At 41.4% G+C, this 22,096-nt stretch overlaps 1 protein-coding gene across 3 annotated transcripts in view; it reads right to left on the bottom strand.

Annotated features, from left to right (window-relative positions):
* Positions 1–22,096, bottom strand: part of IGF1R (insulin like growth factor 1 receptor) — a 196,306-nt gene that overhangs the window by 51,664 nt on the left and 122,546 nt on the right. For all 3 annotated transcript variants that reach the window (XM_063345371.1, XM_063345372.1, XM_063345370.1), the window contains one exon: positions 116–428. In XM_063345371.1, coding sequence (XP_063201441.1) covers positions 116–428 — 313 coding nt within the window. The remainder of the gene's footprint in view (positions 1–115; positions 429–22,096) is intronic.

Here is a 22,096-nt window from a genome sequence, read left to right on the forward strand (position 1 = left end):
CCATTGTATTTTCTCATTTCTACCTAACATGATTTGCATCACAAGCTGCCACAGAATAGGGGATGGAAAAACCCCAACACGACAACTCTGATGGACTTCCCAAAAGCTGCATTACCTTTGGCTCCCATTGCGTATGAATCCGGAGGGGCATTCTGCCATGCACTCGTCGTTGTGAATCACAAACCTCTCATATTCGCTTGTTTCGGTGGCAGGGACTTTGGAGCAGAACTCTTTAGTCACACAGCGCCAGCCCTCGAACTTGTAGGTGTTGGGAGGGCAGGTGGGCATGCAGACGCCTTCGTAGTAGTAATTGCGGCAGGCCACACAGGCGGTGTTGTTGTCGGGTGCCGTGCAGCTCCCCAAGCATTCGGGATGGCAACACTCATTTTGGTCTGTACAGGCTCGCTTGCCACATGAGCTGGGGCACACTGCAAGACAGAAAGGACGGAGCATGAACAAGAGCTATTAAATAAAGTGAATGGCATTAAAGGAAAAACCCTGATCCAACTCGATGCTTTCATTCCGTGGGCTCTAGAGTATCTCTGCGAAAGAACCAACTCCTGTAAAACTGACAAATTAAATCCTGTTTTTTCTTGGTTTTAGTTGCCTGAAAATATCTTTTTCCTCAGATCAAATTTATAACGTGAACCAATTAAATAATAAGGAAAACTGCTGAAAGCAAGATCAACATAAGGATAATGGAAACTGCCAAGTACTGGAACCTATTCCATAGCCCTAGTATTATGGTTGACTTTTTTTTTTTTTTACTTTTTTTGAGTGCTGACTTATTGTCTTTCTAAGCATTTCTTGTCTTTCCTATTTGTACTTCAAATTGGTCTTTTACTGGCAAGAAGACAAGCTTCCTTTAAACAACTTAATTACACGTGTACAATAAAGCACTGCTATACTGTAGCACACATGGTTAGGTTGACCCCAATGTAGCATCCCGATGTTGCTTATGTATGCAAAATGAGGTTTAATAAAGTACAGATGGTAGACATCAAATGCTGTGGAACCATGGAGCTACTATTTTCCCCTGAAGAGCCTAACAGAGTTCTGCCTTATCCCTAAATTCTGGGTTCAGAGAACAAAATATGAAAGGGAGGAAAAAAAAAAATGGGGTGCAAATTTATGGAGACGTTCATTTTACATGAAAGCATCTCAGCTTGGAAGACACGAACAAAGAGCAGAATCATCAGCAGACAAGCTCACCACTGTTACATCAAAAGAAGTGGCAGCATTATATTTATGTAACAGCAACATTTTGATTACAGCGTTGTATGGCCTTTCAGCCATGTGAGCTGTGTGCCAGAGGCTCTGTAAACAAACACAGATAGGAAATCTGGTTTGCATTAAGTAACTGCTTTCCACTTTCTAACTTAGCTAAAACACAGTACCAGTAATAACAGCATAAAACAAAATTTCAGTAGTACAACTACAGGGAGATCCAAGCAAAGCACCACAAGACATTTAAACTGAATGATTTGAGCAAAAAAAGCATAGAACCAGCAACGAAGTTAATAACCCAAAATGAACACGGAAGCAGCAGAGCCCAGCTTGTAAAGAAAGACAATGTTTTAAGAAACCATAACAGTTCCACAGAAGTTCTGCATTGCAATTTCTCTTCCAGTTTGCAACTACAGTGTTGTTTTAGTGTAGCACCAAACACCCTAAAATCTTGACCCCTCCTCTTCCCATAATGAGGTCTAGGCTTTCCAGTATGTTTTCACAACGGTATTGAGCAGAGCACCACAACCATGACATGGGACCAAGGATCAAGACATCCTACGTCAAATTTTGATTTTAAGAAGCCATTTTTTGCCAGCTTTAAGGTAGTGTCCACCTTGGGAAGGGCTTGTAAAACTGCCATCAGAGAACTTTGCATTTCTTATCAAAATGGTTCTGTGTTGATCTTGCTTGATTTTATTAACTTTTTTTTTTTAAGCCCTAACCGCCGACTTTGCAAGTGTAAGCACCTGGGTACAAAGCTGGGATGTCCTTATACAATTAAGGCAAAAACAGATTTTGCAGAGAAAATTCAACCTGCAGGTATGCCCCAAGTAACCTGAGAGCCTTAACAGTATCTCCCCTGTATTAGCAGGTAGCTACGAAGAATCAGCAGCAGACTCGCTTACAATATCTGACAGAGCCATTACTTGTACCACTGACACAACAAACTAGCATTAAAAATAGGTTGGATATGCTGAATTGAACGCAGCAGGTACTACTGAAGTTGCCCAGGAGTTCATCTGTCTCTTCCAATTAGAAAAGAAACATCACTTCACCCTACAACCCTTTCCTTAGGCACTAACTACTATTATAACCCAACAGCACTGCTCCATACCTGTATATTCATTTTTTTCAGAGTGAAACCAGGCAGAAAAGTAGAAGACTCTGAGAACAAAGCGGAAGGAGGAGGTGGGGGCACAGGGATGGCCGATACTTGCCCAGGTCGCAAAAATATCCCATGCAGGCTAAATTAAGAAAATTTTTGCAGAGTCAGTTACTTGTAAGACTACTGAAAGCAGGAACGCAGAGGAAATCACTGCTAAATAATGCACTGAGCAAAGATGCTGGATTATTTTTTTTCTTTAAAAGGGAAAAAAACCAAACCCATGCACCTCAAACCCTTACACAAAAATAAACCAGCATGCAGGTATATATGCTTTTTTTGATGGTAACCTGCACTAGTGTAAAAGGAGTAGAGTCTGCCCAGGTGCCACCTTAGTAAGGCATCCCAAATTGCCTCTCACCTTCAGGGTATACAGTACTGCCTGCATTTGTGACTAGTAAGGGATTAAAATAAATAAATAAATAAATAATTAGCATGTCTTGCTAGCAGATGGACTGCTGTTCTGAGTGGGTGCCAGAACTCCGATTTCGTGTGGTAGCTACATTTCCAGTTCAAAGCCCTGCTAAGAAAAAAACAAACCATGCACATCCCGTGCCTCCACGAAGTTCATTACTAAAAGTATTGAATAACTACATGATTTTTTTGTTTTCTTCTAGACAGTTTGCTAAAAACCGAACACTGTGACATTAAGTACTCAGATAAGTATAGTAGAAAAAGATCGAGTTTATTTCATTCCTGGGAAAGACTTTTGTATTCCCTTAATGCCTCTGCCATTCAGGAACAGTCCGCTATATAAACAGGATTCCCTGCACCTCCTGGTAAATCTGCTGACTCTCGTCTACAGAAATATAAATTGAAGCACAGAAGGATACGCAAGTTCACATGCAAAAGGCAATCAGTGGAACAGGTTTTCAAAACTACTGTAGCATTTTAATCGCAACCAATTTAACAAGAACTCTTGAAAACTTTTTAAAGATAATTTTTTAAAAGCTCAGCAACCTCACTTTTCTCTCAGTCCTATTTTTTGCTTGTTCTTGCTAACGTTGGCATAGTTTTCAGCCTGGAGACAATACGGGTATCCTGTTTCTTTGAAAAGGCAGAACAAGAACTTTTGTGTGTGTGTAGGATATATTATGAACAACAAAAAGTCTTATCTGCCTTACGTGCCAGTTCCCCGATATCCCCATTATAAAAATCTTACTGACCAACACTGGCTGGCCTTACAATCCAGCCCCATCTATCCTCCCCCGCGCCCTCCCAAACTGTGCTACTTGGGCTGCTAGATTTGTACCAAAACTTTTAAAATGCAGGTTCCAAAATACTTTTGCCAAAGAAAACCCCTTAAATATGCTCAAAAACTTGTTGACTTTAGTCCGCAAGAACCTTAGAGAGAAAAATATAAGCAAATAGTGGGCTGACGTCTGGGGACAGAATTTATCAGCCAGGTACAACAGTGCCTTGGATCGTGAAGGCTGATGACTGTATACAAAAAAACCCAAATCCCCAAACAAATCCTTGCTGACAAGCACAAGGGAAAAATATGCTTAATTGTTATCACACGGAACTACCAAGATAACGGAAAATTTCAGAGACCTTGGAGGGCAGCCATAGAAGAAGGAAGTCAAAGCAAGACCTGGAGAAGGGCAGACCCTTAAGCAGCTTCATGACTTTATTACAGAGATGACGAAGGCTTGACGAGACCTGAGTGTCTATTTACGTCTAGGGAGTGAAAGGCCTGAATAATCATCAGATCTTCACAGAAGGACACTACAAGAGTACCGGCAGCCACAAGTCAAATTTACTGGAGCAAAACCAATAGCAGTAGTTTCCTTGACCATCCATGCTTCACCTTCTCCCTGATTTCTTCACATAAAAGGTTTTCCTTGTCAGGAAAAATCAGGAGATTTTCCAAATACTATTAAGATACTATAATCACTCGCAAAAAAAGGCAAAATATTTCATTTCAGGATGCCCACTTACTAAGCAAATCAGATTCAGACCTAACATACACAAAGGAGATGCTTCAAAACTAAACGCAAAGATCTTACAAACAAGAGGAGCTCCAAGAGAATCTGACTCAGAGACTCATTATTCTCAATTAAAATCCCCAAGATGATAAACCAAAACTGCAAACACAAAGCAAGGTCGGGCAATCCTCAAACACAACTCTCCAAAAAAAGCAAGGAACAAATCATCTCTCTGTATTTACGGCAGTTCCCTTTTGGACAGCCTCATGCGAAGGAGGTAGTAGTAAGTTTTTCTGACATCTCATACCTCCTGCTATGTGAAGCGCGCACAAAACTACAGCTCACTGCAAACACTCCACGTTGACATCATGGCTATTGAACAGTTGGGACAGACAAAGTGTTCTTATCTCCAAGACGCCATGACTTCAGCATCGCTGAAACAGAAAAATCAGGTGAATAAACAATCAGTCACAGGGAGGGAAAACACGGCCAGAAGAGGAAGGCTTCTGGCAAGCTGAGGCACTGGCCTCTGCCAAGGCTGGCACCCTGCCAGTCACATGCGGGCGAGAAAAAGGTTGCCAAGTGTGGGATAAATATTTTTTTAAAAGATTCTTTCTCTCCTTATAAAACGATACTCGATCCTTCCTTTTTTTTTTTTTTTTTAATGCTTTTTCTGCTTTTTTAGAGCATCCTTCACATTAAATAATGTTTCAGAAAGAAAAGGTGGGGGGGAAAGCCCGGTTTTGAAGAGAAACCAGAGGAGGGAGAGAGCCTTTTCTCCCAGCCAACTACTGAAAAAATTAGCTGTCTAAATTTATCCACAAAGACAGAAAAAAACGGTCATTTTTGGAATGTTAATCCCTCTACATGACAGAATTTTTAAAATACTGCATTTTAATGGTCTAAACTTTGGTACGATCTTTCAAACAGCTGACTTCAAATGCTCAGGCAGCCTATACAAGACCTGATTTCTTTTGCCCAGTATACTGTGAGAATAGAGAGACTGGAGAGACATTACTCAGAAAATCCAGTTCCAGTGATTCATAGTCAGGGCTGGAATCAAATAACTACAGAATAAAGGCCGTAATAAGGAAATACACGTATTAAATACATGCAGTAACGTGTTCCAATCACAGAAATATGGGTACAAGTCATCTCCAAAGAACTGAAGAGGCCACTTAAAGCAGTTGTATAAAATCTTTATAATGGTACAAAACCAGGTATTAGCAACATATTAACATATTTTTTTGTCTTTTCAGTCTTTCCCCTGAACTCAGAATCCTGGTATTTCATGCTCGTGAAGGGAAAAACCACTACTAGGTCGAACAGCTTTCCTTCTAGTAATTACGGCATAAAGTTTGGCAGATTTTGAAATTAACTGCCAGATCTCATTTAAGAGTTCAGTTCAACCCAGCCCTGATGCTAAGACTTCAAAGTGATCATCTCCTTCCTCTTTAAACCTCTAATATGTATACAGCCATGCCCACCAGTAAAATATTTGTATAGGTCTACACAAATTTATACCAAGAAGCAAGAAGAGGGCATTAAGTCCACAGCCTGCAAGCTGCTGTCTGACTCGAGATCATTTCATCAGTCATGTTTACGTCCTAGTCATTACCAGCCCATTTCTATCCGGCAGACCTTCCCATGGATCTTGAAATTATTCTGAAGTTGTTGTGTGAATTATTTTCTCCCCGCTACTCAAATCTATCTGGAGTTCAACTACATCTGGTCGGCTTCCACACAAAGCTTTTTGGTCTCTTGCTTCTTGGTATTTCAGTTTGTCACAGGTGCTGTATGCCATATCCCCTAAGTGAAGGTGTAGGTGTGACAAAGCATCCAGAACCTCAAAAAAAACTTCAAAGGATTTGCCCAACCTGACATCAGCCCATTAACTGCTCAATCTTTAACCATGTGAAAGATTGAACAAGAAATCTACTCTTGCATCCCCTTCCTCAGGATTGTAGGGTTGAAAAACAATACCACCTAAATGTGTGTATAGCCAGTTGTTCAGCAGCTGGATCCCACTGCTCAGCTGGAAGCACCTGTAGATGATTCCAGAGCAAAGGAAGTGGAAGAAAGGAGCGGAGAAAGGTCAGGAGAAGAAAGCCCAGCACCACTCAGCACCTGGCGACTCTCAGATACCACCAGATGCAGTAAGGCCTATGAAACAGAGGAAACATTCATCATTCAATAAAATGAACACTTTGCTGGAACATACTGTTGTGGTGAGGTACTCCGTGCCTTCTAGTTTTACAATTTTTTTCTTCAACGTTAGTATTTTCCCTTCCCCTCACAACAGTTTTAGCACCTAGAGCACTTCAGACTAGCACACAGACCAGCCCAGCTCCGAGGAGCCAGAGGCCCACGGAACAGTTTGTAATCCCTCAAACACACAAAAGCCTAAGTGCAACGTACCTGTAGCTCTCCTTCCCAACCAAAAAGAACATTTTAGCCCATTAAAAGCCTATTAAAAATGGTGATGAAAACAACCCAAAGCATATTTCAGTTGCATACACTGGAGTTTGATGACCCCACCACCATCACCACTTTTGGCCATCTATCATTCATTCTTTACCCTAGAAGTTACCTCAAAAATATTTCCAGGCTTCCCAGCTGCGATACTTAACACCACGTGTGCTAAATCCATTTTATTTAGAGTGACTAGAGGACTCGGGGACACTATTTGGCACTGTAAAAACCTCCCATCCCTTCAGGTTTTCTGCAAGTGAAGCAATCAACCCAGCTAAAAGCTCCAGCAGCGTTACAGCTACTCACGTCACACCAAAATTGGAGCAAATGGAAACCTAAGTGAAGAAAACAACTACCTTAGACCACAGTCAACAGGAACCAAGGGATTGTACAGTTACTCCATTTGCTGCTAAGTGCGTAATACTAACTACCAGGAAGGTGCAAATAAACACGACTTATTGACAAACCCAGGCAGCACAAATTGCATTCTCTTTCAAAACAGTTTATGTTGCCCGGCACAACTCAGACTGGCATCATTGCAGCTGGCACTCGAGAGAAAGAGGAAAAAAACAAGTCCATTTTGTCCCTTCCACGCCAGTATGAATTCAGTACATAAACAAACCCAACTGAGGCATATACACAAGCATCTATGAGGCGTTCAGGCCAGTTTTACTCTATCTTCAACACCAGGTAAACAAATTGGTTGGGAACGTTTCAGCATCAGTGCTCCACTGTTCTAGAAACATTTCCTCTATGAAAAGGGAAACTTCCCACTGGAAGGTGCAAATCAGAAGAGTAACCTGACGTCAGTGGGGCTGAGAGCAGGAAAGCGGGGGTCACCTTGCAGCAGCAAAAGCCGCTCCCCATCCGCTCCAGTCACCCACCACTCAGGGACACAAATTTATTCACATTTCTAAAGGGGCAACTGAAGTTCCCAAACTCCTCAGTAACACTTAAGGAAAGAAAAGGCCTGACGCACAACAGCTCTCAAGCAAATTATTTTTCTTTTCACTGCAGATTACGAGTAATATACTGGGGTTTTGGTTCTTGTTGCTTAAAGCAAGATTTAATCTGCCTGTCTTCCAAATGCTGCAAGTGTAAGGCAATAAGCTTTACAGGATTTAATTAATATACTGCAAGTAACGAGTGCTGGTCAGTCATCTCCTGGCAAAATCCCAGCTGGAGGAAGAATACTATTCACATTCCAGATTTATTCTAAAGGAGGAAGACAGTTTGATAACATTATCACACTGGCCTAAATTATGTAGTTCTCTTAATGCTGAAGGATAATGGCAGTTTAATCTTGAGAGAGAAAAAAATAAAAAAAGAAAAGTCACTGGTTCGGAGGGATTCAACTCCAGCTTTGTTTCAGGAACGCCCTTCGCATTTATGCATTAAGCCCATCAAAAGGTTTACCATTCTGGCACAGGCAATGAGACCTAACACTCATCTTAGGGGGAGACACCAGCACTGTCAAAGGCTGATTACCCTAAAAATGAAAAGGCCAAAAAAAAGCCTCAGTAAAACTAATGTTTACAATATGCTCAGTAGGGCAAACTTAGAAAGTTTTTGTTCATCTCCAAGTAGGATACCTGCATTAACAACAAATAAGAAAATCTGGTGAGTTTTAATCATTGAAAAGATTAACACTCAAGGAAACAGCCAGAAAGAGCAAGAACATTCAAACTGTTTTACTACAGGGCAATTTTTTTTCAAGCTGTTCATTTGCTAGTGAGATAGCCCACTAAAAACAGGACTAAGACCTAGTTATTTAGGAACCTGAGAAGAGAGAATTCCAATGGAAGGGCAAAACAAGATGCAAGAATACTGATGGTTTGCAAAGTTATCAGAGACACTTGGGTGCATTTGTTTTCAATTATGGACTAGGAAATCTGGGAGTACGTCATCACTTACGATATTTGCACATTGCAAGTGAAGGCATCCTGTTAAGATCAACATCACTTCAAACAATATTAACGGCAATTATGTTCGAAACGATTAAACAAAGTATTTCCTTCACGACTTCCAGAAATACAAGAGAGTGTAAGCAAATCTGACAGCAACGGAAGGTTGTGCTCTTTAGACCCACAACAAACAAAAGGTGGGCTCTTTCCTTGGTTTTAATAATCATGGAATGATTTTTTCATTCTGAATCTTTCCTCTATTATAAATTGAGAGGGAATACAGAAGGTGCCAGAGTTTGTAGGACCCAAAAGCAGACCGGAAGGTGGCCCATTAATCCATCTCTTAATGCATTTTAACAAATTTACAGGCAGCATGGACAGCAGAAGGATAAAACTGACTTGAAATATGCATTGAAATTGATTTCTTCTCATATACCACAACTGTGGATGGAAGTGCTTCATAAGGAGAAAGGAAAATGTTGAGTATCTTCTCAGACTTGATGCGAATTGCTTTCATAGTCTGTAAGTCATCCTCAATTGTCTGGACATCAACTTTTAACGCCATCCTACATGGTTTGATCTCCAAAGAACAAAACTGCTGCCAACGGTTGCCTGTTTGCTTGTGGGTTACTGAACAGCTCTGTTTGCGGCTAGGAAAGGCTGTGCCAGGTTGCAGGGCCTGCTCTGAGAAGCTCAGGGATGCTCCTGATCCACAGAGGCACTGGACATCGCCGTGACCCGAAAAGAAGCCCCAAGCGAACCACTGCAACTTCAGCAGCTCTGAATCCCCAGCTCGCTCAAGCCAAGCAAAGGACTGTAACACCTGAAATCAGAAAACACTGGAAAAAAGTGACTTGGGTCAGCAAGGGGCACCAACGGGAACAGCATGTGAGTTTGCTCAGTGTTTTCTTCTAACCTAACTGGAGGATGACATTACATCATCCAGCCTGCACTTTAGTCCATTATCTTTAAAAACATCCTTCGTTGTAAGACAGAACTATTTCAGTTCTTCCAACATGTTGATAAAATACACTGAACGAGAAAAACCACGCTTTACTATGCCATCCCCCAGAAACTGCAAACACACATAATACACTCGGGGGACAAAGGGCACGCACCTCACTGCTGGCCATGGAGCCCAATCCACAGCTAATACTGGGATGGGTGAGCTGTCTCTGCCTATACACATGCACATGCTTTTGAGGAACTCCTATTAGTATGACTAGAAAAAAACCCAATAATTACATTGCCTCTGACTTCCTAAATCCTCTCCTGTAGTACGGATTTGTGATCAGATTAGGGAGTACCAGGCAGTTCTATTTATTTATTTGTAGGAAGGACAGTCAAGGTGAGCTGTATCGCTGGATCTGACAGGGGGTCCAGGCTGCAGCGATGCCGCCTGGCCGCTCTGACCAGAGACAGCATCAGATGGCACTTATTAAAGAAAAAGGGGGGGATTCATGGTTTTGGTACTAGCACGAAGTAGGAAGCACACTGCTTCCCACTCTTTCTGCTACAGTTTGGCACGTTCGAGCTACACTTCTCCCCTCCAGTACCTTTTTTTGTCATCTCAAGTCACATTCACATTAACATATAAATACGCAGATCCTTACACACTGCGTATAGCAGATACTTACATGGATGGTCTCAAAAAAGAATATTCTTTTCACACACTAAAAAAATTATACAGAGTTATTTTAAATTCAGAACTGTTTGTATATTCCTTATAAGTTTATAAAACTCTCACTGTCCTCCCATGACTAACGAAACTGGAATTGAGAGACTATTCTATATTTATAACTCGTCTGGTTGCTCATGCCTATGGCCCTATTTCCACCCTCCGTTACTGTACACAGAGCTATGTGAGGTATTGTGGGTTCCCAAACTTCACCGATTTCCTAACAAGGCAGGCCTGTGTCCCGGAGGAACAAGCTGGGGGCTGTTTCGTTCGAGCATTGGCCGAACGCAGAGGGAGAGGCCTTGAGCGCTGTGGGTTTGGCAGCTCTTCTTGAAACTGGTATTAGAGGCCATTTCTGTGCAATTACATCCCTAACTGGCACCAGGTTCTGTATCGATGCTACTGATACACTGTCTGCAGCCCAGGCCTGCTCACAGCCCAAACCATACTGCTATTGCTACACACTTACCCTATTTATTTTAGCAGTGCCTGCAAGCCAAAGCACTTCAACGCTTAACTGCGCTGCCCCGTCAGTCACTTACGGTACAGAGGCACTGAAAGTACCAGGCAAACCCAAGCCTTGACAATGAAGTCCATCAGACTATTCACTGGCCTCCCAAAATCAAAAGGAGACAAACCCCTTCAACTTTATCCAAAACTCCCCCCCGAGACCACACCATGTTCAGTGATGCTGGCATGTCACTGAACTCAACGGGGCGGCAGAGAAGGACACTCTAACAGGTATATAAATGCAGCAAAATGAGGAAGAAGATGGATTTCATACAAATGAGGGCCGAGTAACACTCGTAATCCATATGAATGTGCTACGGTCTGACCAAGAATCACGCAACCACGTCTCATCTTCTAAACAAAAACACTTCACTAGTTCATAAATCCCAGAGAGAAGCCTAAGTATTTGACATGAAAAACGTACCTCATAATCGATGGGCTTTTAACACATGCCGGACACAGAAATTGTTTCTAATTTGCAGATCCTATATACATTCAATATAAATAAATATTAATACAGAGGGAGGAAAAGACACAGGTGGATTTTTCAAATTCAAAGTATGTTGCGGTGGCTGGGATTGGGGTCTAACTCCCATGGAGTTAGATTCATTACAGTACTTAAGCTATAATAAACCACAAAAATGAAGAAACCCACAACTCTTCCTACGAAGCTTTGTGAAGTCTGGAGACAGAAGAGCACCAAATGATGCTGTCATATCAGGAATTAAGAAAAAGCAGAAAGAGTACTGCCCAGCACTGACGGGGAAAGGAAAATTTTTCTCTTTTCATATAATCACCTTGCACTCCAGCCTCCATGTAACGACTACGGTAATTTCCACAACTACCACCCCCCCAGTGCTGAGGAGTCAGACCATATTCAAATTTGGGAGTATTTATCCAGAGATCTACAGGCTTCACATAGAAAAATGTGGCAATATCTGGACTATGCTTAAAAAGATTAAGCCTCCGTACCTACAAAAAGCATTACAAGGAAAGTAGTGGCCAACATGGCCGAATTTGTTTAACTAAAATGAGAAAGTTTTCGTCTAGCAAAATAAATTTCTCCTTAGAATATTCTAGCTGAGAAAGAGAGCAATCACCTAAACCAGCCCATAAAGCAAAGCGAGATTTCCAAAGGAAAGAAGATGAAAGATATATTTTGGTTCAGTCAAAATAATTGCTGCTTTGAAAGCTGAGCAGAGTAACACACTGCACCTGAAGACATGGGTACTCGCGACAAAGAAATGTTACCTTAAGCCCTCATGGCACCCGGTGTCTGGCTTGTTTGCACATTCCGTACGCTCAGAACAAGTACCGGCGCGGGGAGAGCCCCTAAACATGTTTCGCAAACAATTACAACCACCTGAAACAACGCACCGGGGCTGAAGTCATCTCAGCAAAGGCCCCAGACTCGCCAAGTGGCACCGTTTGAAATCCGGCTGTTCTCGTCAGAGACGCAGAAGGGAAACATTCCCTTTATCCCAGGGTCACAGCCCTGCAGGTAAGCAGGAGTGCTGCAATTTATTTTTTTTCCCCAGTTTATTCAACTGCTTTCTTTGCTTTGCAATAAAGCTGTCACGATTAACAGACAACTCTGATGAGTCAGATGTTCAAAGGAAAAAAAAAAAAAAGAAATTAATTTTGTACTTCTCACCATCTAAACAGTAATGCCACTGGTTTAATTGTGTTCCATCTCTTTGCATACCCAGAACACCAGACAAACTTTTAAAAGTTATTAAAAACTCCTTTGACTTAGCAAGAAGAAAACTGATCTAAATTTAGCCCAAGAAGCTAAAGTTCATGTCACTTTGAGGGAATGACTTAAATACGGAATATTTTTTCTTCCATCAAAATCAGGGAGGAAAATTATAAAAGGTTTTTGAAGGACTAAATACAGCAAATCTTAGTATTATCTTTTGAAATTATAAAAAAAACAGGTTCCACGTATTTACACCATTAAAAAAAAAAAAAAAAAGGTCTATGTTGCAGTAATTAAAGCACAGATGTTCTTCCACAAAAGCATCCTAATTTGACTGACCCTTTTCTAGAGTTTTTTAAAATTCTCTTTTAATGTTAAAATTCCATTAAGCATTTAATTTACTCTGTAGAGAATTAGCATTAGGTGTAGGAGAAGACGCAGGTTCCCAAAACAAACAAGCACTATACAATTCAATAATAGAAGTATTTATAGCTTCTTCATGCAGCATGTGCAGACTTCAGACAGACTGTGAAGCCTTCTCACAAGCTCGTTCACCCTAGAAATTATTAGATTTATAGGACACCTACAAACACCTACAAATGGGAAATTTAATGAATTCTAAGCTTTATTTCTCAATAACAGTGCAGTAAACAAGATTGCAATTACCTTTTCTTCCAGTTATGGGTCTCCTTGAGCCAATAACTGCAGATATCTTTGTTTATAGAGGTCAAACGGGTGAATGCATCGTCATGCTGCCCATTTTCAACTCCTCATGATGCTACGCTGGTTTTTTACTATTCGGAAGTGCCTCCTTCTCCTTTTACTCATCTATTCTCAACATGGAGCCATGCCACTCTAAGTTCTCTAGGTGTATGTTTACAATACACAAAGCCCAAGAACAAAATATTTCTGGCTATGCTAGAGTTATCAATATTGTATCATCTCCAGAAATGTTTAATGCTGACATTCAGCAAAGCTGTGACAAAGAGTTATGTTATCACCTCTGGTCCGGATACTCGTGACTATAACAGGAGCCCAGTGGGGGTTTTGGCCAGCCGTGGGGGGACCGTGCCATATTGCCATCAGACCACACTCAGTTTGAGAAACGCTTCCCAATTCCACCATTAGAAATGACACTTCTCTTCCAATGTTTACGACTGCAAAATGAAACAACGAATGGACACGTCCCTACTTCAAGCAGGGAAGGCCCCACCTTCTCTGCAGTTACTAAACTTCCATACACATTAAATGAAGTTTTCTGTAATTACACAAACACTAGCCTGAACATACTGCTTAAAAATCAAGCTAATTAAAAAAAAAAATAAAAAAAAAAATCACACAAATCCAAATTTGCAGACAGAGCCTTCACTGAAAAACAACAAATGGGAACTACCAAATAACGGCAGATCCTGCTTGTTGATGGTTATGAAACAAGAAACAGGGAGGGGAAAAATAATTACTATTCCAGGATGTCCCACACACACACCCAAAAGTAAAAGCATTAAATTGGATGGGAATAGAATAGCTGATTTTGCCTGCAGTCAAATACTGAGAAGTATCATTTAAATTGCAAATTATAGAGCAACAGATTTTTGCACGAAGTTCAAGGGTTTTTTATGGTTTGTTTTTATGAATTAGGAATGACATGGGGAAAAAATACGGGGGCTGGGCCAGCTACTACCCTTAATACATATTTCAGCTTAAATATTTCGCAGATTCATTTGATGCACTTTATCTAGGCCCCGCAGCTTGTTAAAGTGATGACAGAAAGTGAAGCAGCTTCTCAGAGATCATCCCTAAGGATGCAGTATCCGCTGGTGGCCACGCTGGCGCTGGAGGATTAACTGCTACAGAAGGGATCTCCAAACTGACTAATTACTCCCTCCTCCCCACATCATGTCCTTCCCCACAAGGGACACTTAATCCACTCATACCTTTCCCGGGAAGTGCTTTTCAACCAACAGTTCATTCGACAAACCTTCCGCTTCGCTTTCCCAGGTTTTAAAGAGCTTATTCCTACTAACATCAGCTTCTTGGCCTTGGTTCCTACAAATTAAACTTCATGAACGCTTGGTAACAGAAGAATATATACTTCACATTTATACAGTGCTTTTTAATCAGCCATTCTCAAAATGCTTTACAAAGCATGAAATCTAATCGGGTGGTTGGTTTTGATGCCCATTTTAAAGCAGGGGGGGACCAGATGTAGTAAAAAATTATGAGTGACTCCAGGTTACAGCAAAAGATTTTGGAACAGAAGCAGCTGTTTGTCTTTACATGCAAAAGCCCCTGACACTACACAACCATAACAATTTTCTTTTAAAATGTAACAAGCCCAGAATTACAGACTTCAGTACACAATTAAAGAACACTATTCAGAGGACCTGGGGTTCAAGTACTTTCTTGCCAGGCTCTTAGTACCTAATAGAGAAAAGACAAAGCGGAAGCCAGATTACCTTTTAAAAACTATTTTAGAAACCAGCTTGGTTTGGGGGATATATTTGCAAAAAAATTCTACCAGTGGGTGTGTCAGTAACCACAAAGAAATAGATATTTCAACCCTAACAGTGGACAACAGCCTTATTCTGAAGTGTAAAATACCTTTGTAATACCAGACTTGGATCCTTTGTGACGAACAAATGCAAAGATATTCTGGTGAAGATTCTACAGACTTTAAAGGATGAAAACAAATGTCACCATCTTCAGCGCGGAAAGAAGTGAGGAGTGTGTGACGACCCTGCACTGAGCCAAGGGCTTTACGGTGATACATGCCTGATCCATGCAAGTCACCACCGCATGATTTAACTGTAAGGTTTAGCTGGAAGGAGTATTATAAACTGCATTAGCGAAAAGGACATAAAACAGTGTTAGGATTCTTATAAGAAAAAATATCTTTTCTAAAAGTTTCTATCTTTGGTATTTTGACTCAAGAGCTTTTCGGGTTTTGGAGTTTTCTTTAAGTAGTAAGCCAAATGACTTTACAAATTATTTTCACTTTTAAAACTACATTGTTTTCTTTGTTTCATTGTCCCGTTGTTGTTTTTTTAATCACAGATGCAGATGGTGCCACCTAGGCAAGTTTACATGTTTATACCACTGAGTATCTTTGAATTAACTTCATACCAATATCAGCTTTTAAGAGATAGCACTGCCCAGTTTGGCACTTGAGAAAAGAAATGTTAATCTAATACTGTGGGACGGCCACACACACACAGTTTAGCCGCTTTCAGACACACGTGACTCCCACCTTCTCAGTCCCATCGCTTTACCTCTGGTCCCCACTTAACTCCACTGTTCCATGTCTGGTATCAGCTCTACTCCAAAACCTGCGTCAACCACGGCTGGATTTCCCAAGCCACCAATAGCCACAGTGCTCAGGTACCCTGAAGTCACTGCTGGATTTATCCACTTTGCTCAACACACCAGTGGGGAAGCAACAGGATTTCACCCACAGCACAAATAAGGAACCTGGAGTCTACGTGACCTGCCCACAGCTCCATGGCTTGGGACACGGTCCAAACTGTCTGCATCCTAACTAGGGAGATTTCTCCAAACTGCCTTTTTAAAGATTAACGAAAGTATCTGGCTTAAAAATTATCATTTAGAGAATGACATTACCAGGTCAATGTGTCCCTGAACATTAACTACCTCTGAGAAAAGACAATTTTAAAAGCACTTTGTGGTTCTTGGTGCAATGGATAACAAAAAAAAGAATAGGCTCAGCACAAATAACTTAATAGCAACGTCTCTGAGAACCAAGATCTTTTAAAATCTTTTGAAATCTGCCAAACTAAACTTAAAAGAAACTCTACAAGTCCACAAGCCCCTTGGCCACCTTCTCATTCCCTCAGATTTCATCTCACTTGCATGGCAGCGTATAGCTTTGCTGACACCCATCTTATCTGTGGATAGATGAGGACAGCATCCTCTTCACCCTACTGTAATCTCCTGCTGTACATCAGCTTTTCCCCTGCTCCCCTGTTGGCCTAAATTATCCTTCTGGAGCTTGTACGCTGCACTCTCTTCCTCAAGCTCAGAGCTCCTCTAGCCTCCTCCCTACCCCAGACTCCTAAAAATGCAAACTCATCAGTTATTCCCTACAAGCCACTAATAAAGTATCATCACGAACCTGGCACTTCCCAAGCGTCAATACAGTCTACTGGCAACCCTATCGAAAACTAGAAGCTACAAAGCTCATGAAAGTGTGCATCTAGTTCCTGCTGCTCTACATCAGGGTTAGCTTGATAAATCAGCAACGTTGACACGCATCCAACAAACTAAAGGATTGCTGAGCTCCAGTACCTAAAGATGAAGATTACAACTAAGAAGTATTCAGCTCTAAATCTGATCTCATGATCTAAGTTATGCTCTTAGTGAAGTACTGCAGCATATATTGTTTTACGGCAGTATCTTACTCATTTATAATGTACACACTGTAAATAAAAAAGACTCAACACACACAAATTGAGCTATAATTACATGTAGAGCTAAATGCTTTTAAAGTCTAACGATTCACAATCAAGGGTTAGCAGACTGGTCCAAAGAATTGTCTCACATTCAGAACGTGTGATTTACACGGTTGGCGTACAAACTACACGTCAACAAATGGAGAAAAAGATGCATAGAATAAAATTCTTTAAAATCTCAAGTAGATGCATTAGTTTATCTGCACCTTTACGCTCTCTCACATGACAGTAAGTGCACAGTGCTTGCTCATGCTAACATATTTTTGTTAAGAAAGAAAGGCAGGCTGCACTGCAAGCACCTGCCTTTAGAGAAGCTTCTTACAGATTCAGCGACTCTTTGTGAATCCCAAACCCCGCAGCTGAAACGAAGAGTGGAGAAAAAAAAAAAAAAAAAGGAAAAGAGAGGGGAAAAAAAAAGCGCCTTGTGTTGTTTCATTCACCACTCATTCCCAAACATTCAAATCAGCACCAGCTCGGAGGGGAAATCCAATAAGGATAATGCTCTGGCTGTCCATCCCTGCCCGCGCGGGGCTGCGGGGACACGTGACGGTTTGTTTATGAGTCTGGAGCAGCATCACGAGGCGCGTCCCCCGCAGTGCCCCACAGCACCCGCTCCACGGGCAGGGACAGCCACCGCCCCCGCGCCAGACCCAGCCACGGCAGCGCAGCAGATCCTCACAAAAACATCTGTTCAGGACTCTGCACATGTACCTACTACGCTGCATAGGACAGAACATTTTTACGCCGTTGGCATTTCAGCACGCATTTCTCCACTTCAGATTAAAATTAAAGGGAAGCAGAAGCAGCCATTCAAAGCACAGAAGAGACGCGCTTTTCAACACGCACAAAACAAAGCAAAACATAAAGGCAGCTCTTACCATAACCACAGTTTGATTCTGCAGGTATGGATTTCTCTCCATAAAAATCAATACAAGATTATTTTAAGCCACTTGATTTCATTACCCTGTATCAAATCTCTGCTCTGAATGGAACATCTGAATCAATTTGTAAAGCTCCTACAGGTCACACTGTCGTAGGCTTTCAAGTGTCTTTTCTCTACCTCTCTTAACCACAGAGACAGCAAGATAAAAAAATCCCACACTGGAGGTTATTTGATATTTCTAAACAAGAACCAGTGGATTTATTTTTTTCCCTTCAGCTCTCTGATTCCTTACACTGATGTTTCAGGAGGAAAGGAAAAACCAAGCGTGAACTGCACAGAATAGAAGGCCAGTTCGAAATTGCAGAAATCCGCTTCCTTGGGTGTGACTTCTTCAAGACGCACCCAGCTGCAAGAGCTGTTTGTAAAAAGCAGACGGGCTTTGTGTGTCCAGGAGATGCAAAGCGTGTCCCTGTGAGCGATGCGCCGTGTGCCCTCCCTGCCCTTCTTGATGCCCCGCACGCTCGGAAACACACCGCTCCGCTGCAGGGATGGCTGAAGAACCAAAATGTCCTATTTTCAGTACTAAAAGAGGAAAACATGTTGAATTAAACAAAGACACATGTACACTGTGCACTCTTCATACTTAGGCAATGGGGTTTCACCACAAAAGAAACACACTGTAGATCACTTAATGCATTAAAAAAAGATGGCATAGGGAATTTCTACGTAGTGCTCTGAATCATCATGAAAGGCTTATTAAAAAAGGAGCAGACACAGAAAAACAAGTGTCACAGCAATAGGGTTATTTTTGATATCAGTTTTAGTCAATGTGTTGCAATATGAAAAACCTGGAGTTTCCATCTCTTGGCTTCTCTGATTCCTCCCCCCCACGAAATTATTGTCCCTTTATTTAATTTGCTGCCTTCATAATCCAGTCAACACATCCCAAGCTCCACATTCAGAAAGGTTATGATCCTGTTTGTTTCCCATTCATAAGATTGCCAGTGAGAGGGAGTGAGCGGCACAGCACAGCGCTCCCCCCCTCATGCACCCCAAACTCTCCGAATCCACACGGAGTCACCCCAGCTCCGCACCCCAAAGGCTGCACTTGCAGGAACTTCAAACAAAGTCTCTCATCCTCTTTCTTGCATCGTTGTCAAAATTACTGAAAGAGTGCAAAACACAAACAATTTGCCTCTTTTGTACACAGACTGCTCCCGATACGATCAGTATGAACAATTCGCAATTTTAAGAAAAAGAGAAAACCATTCAAAAAAAATAATGTGAGTAAAGTATCAGACTTATAATCTGTTAAATAACTGCTATGAAACCTACTACTGGTTGGGTTTGTGGTTGGGGTTTTTTTTGTTTGTTTGTTTGTTTGTTTGTTTTTTTACAATGGCTATTCTGGAATACTGTAAGGCTGCTTTGTTTTACAGAATATGGATACTTCTATTACCTGCCTGGTAAGCTGATGTATGTAACACACCACCAGTAAGTACTCTAAATCATGTACCAGCACATGTATTTACATTTCAGGGGAGGCAGGACTCAGTGGGACCATAGGGGGGTTATTTGTCTTTTTGTATTCAGAATAAGAAAGTGAAAATGAATGCAAATACCTCCTTTCTTGGCAGCAGGCAGTGCATTGTTAGCATCTCAGCCCACTAGTCTGAGCACTGCAGCTGCCGAGAGGAAGAAATAAATAAATAAGAGCCCAACCCTAACAGCAAGGCATTTCAAAGGACAAAGGATATAAAAAGAAGAGCTGCAATAGAGATTTCAGTACAGCCACAACTGAGATATTCCTGCAAGTTACAGCCACTCTCAGATTATTCCTTTTTTTCAAGCTCCTTACAGTAAGTGCTACTTATCAGTCACACGCTATCCTCCCCTCGTTTCCCGCCCCGTGTTGATCTGCTGCAGAGGCCATCCACCCATCCATCAGCTCTCAGCCGCTATTTTTCTTTCACTGAAAAGACACCCGATGAATCTGCAGATCCAGGTAGCAAATCCAGGGGGCTTTAGATGCTCTATTATCTTAAATGCACTGGATAATAATTTACAGCAATGATTTTCAGAGCTGATGATGTGGTGATTGACTTTAGGGGTTTGGTTTTGTTTTTTTAAATCATCTGAGCCCTGTGTAAGGGAGGCAAGTGATGCAGGAGCATCAGGCACTGTGGCCTCCTACTCTGGGCTAGAAAACTTCTAAGAGACCCAGATGGAAGCTACTCCAGTACTTTCAAAGTCTGCATTTGTTTTACTTGGGTTAACTCATCAACTAGAAATGTAAACATTAGCTGGAAGAGAGATACGACTTTTATCCAGTTCTGACGCAGCGAGGAAGCGACAACCTTGAAGATCCAGGTCACAGCCTGGAGCCTTCACAGGAGAGGGGACTCATTTCCAAACAGAAGCTTAGTAACTCCTGCTCACAGAAACCCAAGACCGCTGAACTCTGAAGGTAACGGGAAGCCCGTCAGACAACGTTGCCGAGGACAGCCTGGAGCACCAACACCAACGGGAACGCAGTGTTTGGGCGCAGTCCCATAGCGGAGTGTAGGGAACGGGCAAAGAGGTGGTCCAGGTACCAACTGTGGACAAGGGGCAGGGAGCACACACCACACAGAGCTCTTCATACCACCGTGTCGCTCTATTTTGCATCACATAGCCTTGAGTGGTGCAATTTGAGGGGGAAATTGTTCCAGAAAGGAAACCAGTTAATAGCATACACTTAGATTTAAAAGCTTTTTAGGAATCTACCTATTGCATTTTTGAAACACCATGGAAACCATGCTGGCCCACAAGGTAGGAGATTAACTGAAACAGAAAGGATGTCACTAGGTGTTTCATTTATCTAAATTTCATGTAATCCAGACAAGTCCAAATGAAAAGTAAGTATCTTATTAAACTGGTAGATATTCAGAACTAATTTTTTTTAAAGTAGTACTTAATTCATTACTTTTCAAAAGTAAAAAAAAAAAGGATTATTTTTGAAACAATAGTGGTTAGGATGACCCCCTGGTATAGAAATGCTCCATTCTTGCAAAATGTGAGGGAATGAGAATGCAATAGAAATTATTTTCTAAAGAACGCCAGCCTCTTCACAATCAATGCAAAGATGTGATACTTTACATACAGGCACTATACAGTACATGAAAACCACTTGTTTCTTGTAAAAGAGGAAATTACATACCCGTAACTTTCACTCAGAAGAGAGTTTTGGGGAAAAAAAGTCATTACATTTACCTCAGTGATATAATACTGCTTGTAAAATTCACGAAGTATGAATTGCTACCCTAGCCATAGGGATCTTCACTTCCTGGAAGTTGAGCCTAATTCCTTACAAGTGATTTTATGCGCTCTACCATACTGCGTACATTTGAAGAGGACTCCTACTAAATATATTAGCGCACAAGCCAAAAGGATAAACACTAACACAATTCTTCAGCTTCTATCTGAAGACCTGTCAGGTTTGCTCATTGATAAATATGTGAAGTAACTCCTCGTGCTCTGACTGCCACACAAAGCAGCACGTTTCACTTCTCATGGCAAAACACATTTCACAAGCCACTGGTAAATTGCCACCCTGCACTACCCATGATTTGCATTTAATTCAAAAAAAATTAGCTAAGTACATCTGTCCTAGAAAAGAGCACTACCACAACAGAGCAAGATTTCTCGATAAATGTATCGCCTCCAGAATCTGCCGCTTCCCCTGGAGCATGTGCATCATTTATGCAACACAAAGGAATTCATATCAAACAAATAATTACAGCTGAAACTCCACAGGAGTTTCACAAAAGGCAAATAGTTTTTTTGAAAAGCACATCCTAGTTATGAAGTTAATCTTCACTAGAGAAGACTACTAGAAGTGTGAAACAGAAAAAAAACCCTCTTATTTCAGCACATACAGACAGAAAGGTGGCTAGCCAGAGGGTTTTGTAACTTGAATGGTCTAAGGATATAAGCAAGGGATTTCTATGGTAGAAAAATCTTTTATCAGATGTTGTTGGAGAAGGGGGGTGAGGGGGGAAGGAGTGAATTTTGGAGCATACAAGTCTTTTTTCAGGTCAGATGCATCTGTTCTATTAAGGAACTTCACTAGTACTGTTTTTCAACACTTTTTCTCTAACCAGAAGATAATGCCTGTCCCATTTG

Source organism: Chroicocephalus ridibundus, chromosome 9 (genome assembly GCF_963924245.1).
Source record: "Chroicocephalus ridibundus chromosome 9, bChrRid1.1, whole genome shotgun sequence".
Classification (NCBI taxonomy): Eukaryota; Metazoa; Chordata; class Aves; order Charadriiformes; family Laridae; genus Chroicocephalus; species Chroicocephalus ridibundus.